The 9,043-nt window shown below is 32.9% G+C and overlaps 1 protein-coding gene across 1 annotated transcript in view; it reads left to right on the forward strand.

Moving 5' to 3' along the window:
* Positions 1-576: 576 nt before the first annotated feature.
* LOC129742204 (uncharacterized) overlaps positions 577-9,043 on the forward strand; it is a 16,984-nt gene continuing 8,517 nt past the window's right edge. Inside the window, exon 1 of the mRNA XM_055734066.1 lies at positions 577-668. Coding sequence (XP_055590041.1) covers positions 577-668 — 92 coding nt within the window. The remainder of the gene's footprint in view (positions 669-9,043) is intronic.

Consider the following 9,043-nt stretch of genomic DNA (forward strand, 5'->3'; position numbering starts at 1 on the left):
CCTTTCGGGTCATGGGTGCTTTAAGCAATACCTTCATCGGTTTAAGCTTATCAGCTAGCCTTATTGCCCGGAATGCGTAGATACGGAGGAATCGGCAGAACATGCTATATTTGTCTGCCCCAGGTTCATTTCAAGGCATCAAAAACTTCAAAATTTGAACACTGAAAATATTGTGAGTGAAATGTGTCGCGACGAACAGTCGTGGCGTGCTATAGTCGACGAAATCTCGCAAATCATGCGCGATCTTATAAGAATCAGGAAAGATGATGAACGGAGAGAGTGAGATAGTCAACCAAATTTGACAAGCTAACGGAAGGTCTTGGGCCTCGTATGACACTGCAATTCAAAAGCAACGCGATCTTAGGGTCTTTCCTGCAGCAAAGGGAAGCGGAGATACCATTCGGGGTGGTTGTGACGGGATCTAGCTTGGGTCTCAAACAGCCATGCCTTGGTGGTTAGAAATCCTGCGGGAGTGGAAGCTGTGACGGGCGCGAGTTACTTTGAAAGCGTTACCTAAGTTGAGCACCAGAACACGTAGTATTGAACTATCCGAGGTTCGAAGGGGTACGCACGAACATGCTTACCGCCTGCGGACTCGAGACAGCAGCCGACAACATCGTACGGAGGATGTGCGAGGATGCCAATACTTGGCGCGATGTCAGCGATGGGTTAGCCCGGATCATGGCTAACCTGCAAAGGAGTTAGAACAAGCACCAGTCCACGACCGGTGTAGGGCGACTCTTCCATACAAAGATAAAACGTAACCTTCTGCGTACGTCGAGCTGCTAGGTACGTCGCATACGTGTGTAGGATATACCGTCAAACGGGGCATCATGCAACAGTGGGGTTAGATGCAACATTTATATAACACCACACTTAATCAATTTTTAATTTAATGTATTGTAATTAAGTTATCTTTAAATGATAACAAAATGATGATGACATAATTTCTCGCATCTAAAGCTAGTGGTTTAAAGTTTTTTTTTATTTTTATATAAAATTTGAAAAATGGAGCAGTAAATGTACAAATTTTAACATTTTTCGATGCCATAAAAAACTTTACACAGTATGACGGATTGGCTAGATAATATTGCCTATAAACTTTTTACTGTTGGTGTAAAAATATTTTCCGAACAATCAATCAATTTTTTTTCAAAAATGTTTTATAATTCAGTCAGGTGTCTGGGGTAAAATGCATCAAAATGCAAATCAAAGAAACACCTTGTAAATCTCGTTTCCATGTCCTGGAATATGAATGTTTTGGATCACGCGTTTGTAAACATTGAAATTTATTTCATCCAATCATTTATTTTTATGATTTCAGCTTGTAGAATTTTTCGTAGTATTATTTAACCCCTAAATGTATGCAGCATCCTTATTTTCTGAAAATTAGTTTCTACAGAACAAAAAATGACTGCAATTGGTGTTTTAATTCGTAATGGTCTTTAAAGCATCGTAAATATATATAAAACTATAAATTTTCATACCTGTTCATAAGATTTTTCATGTTGTTGTTGTTGTAAGTTTATTCTAAGAGGGGTTCTAGCCTTCAACTTTTACCCTCTCTTTAGAACTAATGTCCGTGTACATTAAATTTGCCTAAATAAACTATTCTCCTTAAGAAACTTCACAAGGTTTTTCATGGACTCAATATTATCACAAATTATTTCATCAAGGTTTTCACCAAACTTGAACTGTTTTCTAAGATTTTTCATTAAAACCAAGTTACCACATTTTCTAAGGGGGGTGAAAACTGCATGTTTTTAGAAAATTAAAAATAACTTAAGAAACCAATAATTTTTCTAACTACGCCAATTTGATGTCCCATCATCCTTAAAAGTTTTGATGCATAAGGGGTAGGATTAACTGTGAACATAAGTTTTTAGTAGCCATTGAAGTTGAAAATTGTTGCATGTTGCCCCAGTTTACGGTGTGTAGTTTGTGTTGAGATTCATCCAGGATTTTCACATTGATTTTGAAATTCAATCTGGCTCGGCATTTGAAAGGCAGCCACCCCAAAGCTGCTGAAGAAATGGGAGTGATGAAGAAAGGAAATCACGTAGTAAATTCTCCTCCACTAATTAAAAAAAACTGAGTGGATTTAGACCGAGTGGATTTTCATGCTATTTTGAGAATAGGCATTTTGACCAAATCAGAATGCACCTCATCCCATTGTGCCATTTAAAAGTCCAATGTAACTCCTAGAAACTATTATCGTCGCGTAAGCAAGAAGTTCAACTGGACGATCTAAGTCAAATCAAGCCCATCATCTAGGCCAGGGAAGACGGGCGGCGAGATGGTTCGTTCCATGTAGATGTATTATGCAACCTCGGCTGGAATCCCCACTGGATGAAGGGAGGCCATCGTGCAGTGCAGGCAGGGAGTAATCACTCACTTAGAGACACCTACTATACTTCAAACAATCTCTTGAACTAACTGCAGGGATTGCATCACGGTAGCAAACAATTAGTAACAACTAACAACAGCAGGCAACGTGATAGCGCATGAATGTAACTCGAGCACATGTCTGACTCAACGGAAGTGCTTAGCTCACGATTGTGTTGGACCAGCGATCATCAAGGATGAGGCTTTCTAAATAGAGGAGGATTCAAAGAAACGTTATTCGTGCAATCTTCTTAGGAAATTGAATCAGATGATTTTTGTCGTTGAAATTAAAATTTGAGGAATTTCTAGCTCAGTTGAAAGAACGCCTTTAAGACAAAGAAATATAAATCTGTTCAAAATGAAACATGGAAGAAATAATTAATATTGAAATAAAACATTTTGTGAAAGATGATCCAATTTCAAACACCAAAAGCTGGCCAGCAGAAAACACTGCAATAAATCAAACTGAATAACAGCGAAACGATTCTATTTTCGAGCACGTTGCATTTTCCCTTTTACCCGCCAAATTGCGCATCTTCTGAATCCAAACATCCGTAATAGGCCTTGATGGGCGCAAATTTGAGAACGGCGGCCATTGCACCACGTGGCCTTTATTCGTGTACGATGCTAGTAATGGTAGTGTGGTAGAGCAAATAGTAGTTGTAGTAAGTAGAAGGTAACGGCTTGTAGGCAGGCAAACAAGTACTGCGGTTATGAAATCTTGTTTTTTGTTTTCTCAGAAAAAGGCGGTTGTGAAATTCCCGTGAGGATAATTTTAGAGCGCAAAACAAGAACCGCCAGAAATATCAACCAAAAACAGAATTAACGAGATCGTACTCTTATAGAATCTGACAGGATGCTTGAGGGTAGCGGTTCACAAAACAAGAGGGTGGGCCTGTTAATATCTGAGAAAGGTTTTTTTCCTTTCGATGGAAACAGAACTGGTGATTTCACGATTTGTGGTAAACAAATTACGCCATATGTTATGGGAAATGTTGACCCCGAATGAATTACGTTGTAATAATTTTGATATAAAAGGCGGATGACCTGCAATGTGTTTATCAAATTTTGGGGTTTTTGTTTTCAAAATTTTTGCTTTCAAACACAAACGTTCTTTTCATTTGAACAAACAAAATTCATTTGTTGTCCAGCAAAAATTTACTTTGTTAACCAATAAAAAAAACTGATACCTATTTAATGGAAATAAAGATGGAAAATTTCTAAATATATCGAAAAAACGTTACTGGAACAATTTGAATCGCAATCAGTCTTGCATTGGATATTTAGTTGACAATTTATAGTTTTTGAGTACATCAAGTTTTTTTCAGAAAATTGCTAAATGATTCTATAAACACCCTCTTACCACATTGAGGACCAAATACGAGATATCTCGTTTTTCCGCCTGCCGTTAGTGCGCAGGCTAAGAAGCATTACTCGAATGTTATGAATTTAATAATCAAACATTATTCAACAAAATTAAACACAAAAAGAAATTCAAAGATATTAAATTTGTAGAATATGGACCAGTGAGATATAGAATGATGAATTTTAGTGTTTTCTGGCTAATGTGTTAATTTGCCAGTACTTAAAAAAAATTATAGTTTTCAAGTCCCATATCTGTTCAATGGAAATACCTCATCAGTTGTGGCCATGAAAAAAGTTACAAAATTAATTAATCATAGGTAGATGGATGAAACGTTTGGCAGACACGGGACCTTATCGGTTTAAAGCACCAAAAAAATTTGCCGATGAAATGGCGTAATCTTCATGCAAAACCGAAAAAACAGCCAAACCAAGAAATTACACACTGGGAGACGGAATGTGTGGTACCTGAGTGATGATGACGATGACCTACTTTCAACCGGGAGAAATGTTCAAGTACATAACAAATGGCTGGCTGGGACTGGGAGCATACATACATAACACTGGGTGGCAAGATTTTAAGAAAAAAAAGTTAACAAAATATTTGATATCAAATATTACAAGCATATTTAAAATATTCCGAGTATCAATAAAACATCTGATCATTAGGTTCAAAACTAGGAATTAAGTTTTGTAATAATTTTGACTTTTTTCGATCTTTATTGAAAATAAAAAAAACGAATCTGGAACACTCGATTTCTCACACAGTGTCAGAGATACTTTTTCGAAAGGATTTTCGTTTTTTCTTAAAACACAAAAAATAAAAACAAGAAATTAAATTATATGAAAAAACACCCCCCCACCTTCATGGAGATTAACCCCCCCCCCCATGGAGTTTTTTTCCGAGTAAAATTTTAAGATCAAGAAATGAATATAGTTTAGTATCCGGAAATTTTTTGATCCCCAAATGTGTTCAAAAATAAGTTCAAACAAACATATCAATTGGAAGTTTTTTTATAAATCACTCAATGACCTTCACGAATTTAAACTTATTTTTTACTGTAAGTTTGGATTGAAACTTAAATCTTGATACACAAAAATTCTGCCTTAAGAATGGCTTTTCATTAATAAATGTAATAAAAATAAGTTTAGAATATGAAACTAATCATTTGAACTTCAAAATTCATCTTTTTTTTTAAAATCATTTACTCAATTGAATTTTTTTTTCCTGTTTTTTTTTCAATGCTCAACTTCACATTCAAAAGAATTTTGATAAATAACACAAGGCAACAAAATTAACTTTTTTTAGGTGCAAAGAACTAAAGAACTTATTACACCCAAAATAATCTGCACGTAGCGGCTATGTGAAAAATTGCATAATTTTTATCCAAATGATTTTCACATAAATGCTACGAAAAAAAACGTCCCTATAAGAATTCGTGCTTTAGGAACTCACCCACAATTTACGTGAATTTTAAGTACGTTCAACGCCGTGTATTTGTAAAAGCTACTGGGAATATTTTTAGTATAGAAATGAAATTAATGTTGTTTTTACTTTGAATTTTCATTTTGTTTATTATGATAAAAAATAAAACCAAATTTAATTGAGAACAAAGCTTATTTTCACACCAATTTCATCACTTTTCCTTCCTGCAGCTCGCTTGGTTTTTGGAATCCTGCAAAAATTTAAAAGTATGTTTAAATTTAAAAAAAAATTATTGAAAAAAAATAAAACACCTTTGTTGCGTTCATATGTTCTGTTAAACATCTTTTCCGTACAGTCCAACTAATAAACGAGCGATAGTCACTAGGTTCAACGAAAGATGAGCTGTGTCCATTGCTAAAAGGGGATGAAAAACGAAAATAAATTCATGATTATCATAAGCCTCATTATCACTTACCAAAAAGACAAAGCTGAATCCACAGTTCCATTAGACACAAAAATTCCACAACAGCTAACGAATACAGTTGGCTGACAATTCCCTTTTCTAATAAGAATTTACAACCACACGCTTAAGACAAACGCACAAAACGGATTGAAATCATTCACTTAGACTTTACGTGAAATTCATGCAACAATTATGTGGAAGTAAAGTCGTTACTACCAGGGCTTTCGTTACACACTGTGCTTACTAAAAACACACGTAGAATCGATATTATGCAGCAAAATCAAAGTTTACCTGAAAAATCGCGTAGAAAAAATTTCTTTATTCTTTTGGGTGTATGATTTATTTGGGCTCTATTATCTTAAATATTCAATTAGTTTTTTTTCTATCAGCATTTATTTTGAATTTAATTTTTGTAAATACGATCAAATCATTTAAAAAAATTTAGCATTTTCTGACAAAACCTTAAACCTTATACGATTTATTTTTTTTAAAGATTTATAGTCTATATTTATAAATTTTAAATCTGAGAAATTATTCCAGTGCAAAGGAATCTTTTTCCTTAAAATTTTTTTTTCTTTTTTATTCAAGTTTTTTGTCATTCTGATGCACCATTCAAATGTCACCTAAATTTACATTCATGAAATTGAAAGATATATGAATAAGAACAGTCCAACATCCTTTGATAGGTTTCCAAAGATACATTTAAAAAAAAACAACATTGTTTTTTTAATTCGTTCCACAATATTTGTTTGCTCAGATTTAAATTTAAACAAATTTCAGCAGACCAGTTTTCAAAAGGATTTAAAATATAAAATTACGTTAAAAGTTAAAGTAATTGCACTGAAATCCGTACATCTTCGGCTACAAAAATTTAATTTTAAATTACTTTTTCTCATTTTGAAGGTGAATAAATTTTCTATCAATCACCTGAACTTCATTTTTGCGTAAGACTTCATAAACTATTGATAATTTCTAGTAAATGAATTAAAGATGATCCTTTTTTCAGGAGAAGTTTCAATTTCATCGACGGTTTTAGACCAGATTTTTGCACTTTATTTTTGTTTTTATGGTTTTCTATGGTTAATTCAAAGTTTTGATTTCTAGAGGTTTTTACCACAACTGGTATAAAATTGTTGAAATCATGATTTATTTTCATGTTACATTAATGCTTCATTAATGTTTTTATAAATAATAGAAAAGGACTCAGTGTTCAGTAGAATAACTAAAATAAGTATGGGAAGAACAAAACATTATGAATCTAACGCGTTTTAGGCTAGTTCGCTATCGATCATTTGCAATTCACTTTTCCCAACAAAACTATTGATTTTTGCAAATTTAAGATCGACAAAAAGATCGAAATGCATTTCTTTGTTGGATAATTTCAAATTTATCACAGTTTTAGACTAGATTCATCAATTTTTCGTCTTACTCCCGCGTATGTCCATCACCGTACAATTTTCTATCTGATGCTTCGTCAGAACTTCATCGGTGATGGACATACGCGGGAGTAAGACGAAAAATTGATGAATCTAGTCTAAAACTGTGATAAATTTGAAATTATCCAACAAAGAAATGCATTTCGATCTTTTTGTCGATCTTAAATTTACAAAAATCAATAGTTTTGTTGGGAAAAGTGAATTGCAAATGATCGATAGCGAACTAGCCTAAAACGCGTTAGATTCATAATGTTTTGTTCTTCCCATACTTATTTTAGTTATTCTACTGAACACTGAGTCCTTTTCTATTATTTATAAAAACATTAATGAAGCATTAATGTAACATGAAAATAAATCATGATTTCAACAATTTTATACCAGTTGTGGTAAAAACCTCTAGAAATCAAAACTTTGAATTAACCATAGAAATCCATAAAAACAAAAATAAAGTGCAAAAATCTGGTCTAAAACCGTCGATGAAATTGAAACTTCTCCTGAAAAAAGGATCATCTTTAATTCATTTACTAGAAATTATCAATAGTTTATGAAGTCTTACGCAAAAATGAAGTTCAGGTGATTGATAGAAAATTTATTCACCTTCAAAATGAGAAAAAGTAATTTAAAATTAAATTTTTGTAGCCGAAGATGTACGGATTTCAGTGCAATTACTTTAACTTTTAACGTAATTTTATATTTTAAATCCTTTTGAAAACTGGTCTGCTGAAATTTGTTTAAATTTAAATCTGGGCAAACAAATATTGTGGAACTAATTAAAAAAACAATGTTGTTTTTTTTAAATGTATCTTTGGAAACCTATCAAAGGATGTTGGACTGTTCTTATTCATATATCTTTCAATTTCATGAATGTAAATTTAGGTGACATTTGAATGGTGCATCAGAATGACAAAAAACTTGAATAAAAAAGAAAAAAAAAATTTAAAGAAAAAGATTCCTTTGCACTGGAATAATTTCTCAGATTTAAAATTTATAAATATAGACTATAAATCTTTAAAAAAAATAAATCGTATAAGGTTTAAGGTTTTGTCAGAAAATGCTAAATTTTTTTAAATGATTTGATCGTATTTACAAAAATTAAATTCAAAATAAATGCTGATAGAAAAAAAACTAATTGAATATTTAAGATAATAGAGCCCAAATAAATCATACACCCAAAAGAATAAAGAAATTTTTTCTACGCGATTTGATATGATCCTTTTTAGGATTAGTCTTTGTATCAAATTGTCTGTCTGACATATTGTATTGTCAGTTTCTTAAAAGCATTCAAGTTTGAACTGTCTTTGATGTTCATCGGTAGATCATTATACATCTTCAATCCGTTGTAGAAAATAGATCGTTTGCTCATCTGTTTTTTCGTGTTTGGCAATCTAAAATCTTGAGCTCTCCTTGTACTGTATCTGTGGATATAGATTCCGTACTGCAGGCCATCCAATAGATAAGTTGGTAACATTCCTTTCTTCATTTTGAATATAAAAATTAAACTGTTGTGTGTAATCCTCTGCTTAACTGACAACCATATTGCAGCATATCAAGCATAAAATCACTAGGAGTATATCGGTTGCATCGTATTATCACTCTCATTATCTTGTTTTGAATTCTTTGTAGCCACTTTGTCTTCGTATCTGATGCATGTAGCAGTATTGTAGCGCAATAGTTAAAGTGTGGCGTAATAACTGATTTCACGTTGATTATTTTTGACCAGAATGTCATGTATCTACTTATTCGGCAAAGTACTCCGTATTTCATAGCAATCTTCTTAATAGTATAGTTGATGTGAGCTACAAAATTTAGCTTTTCATCGATTTGTTCTCCCAGGTATTTGACTTGACGTACTCTTTCGATTGCACAACCATCAATAGATAGGTTTGAACAGACTCCGATTTTGCGATTTCCAATAATCATCCAGCTAGTTTTATTGAGGTTCAGACACTATTTTCGATGTTTTAAAAAATT

Source organism: Uranotaenia lowii, chromosome 2 (assembly GCF_029784155.1).
Source record: "Uranotaenia lowii strain MFRU-FL chromosome 2, ASM2978415v1, whole genome shotgun sequence".
NCBI lineage: Eukaryota > Metazoa > Arthropoda > Insecta > Diptera > Culicidae > Uranotaenia > Uranotaenia lowii.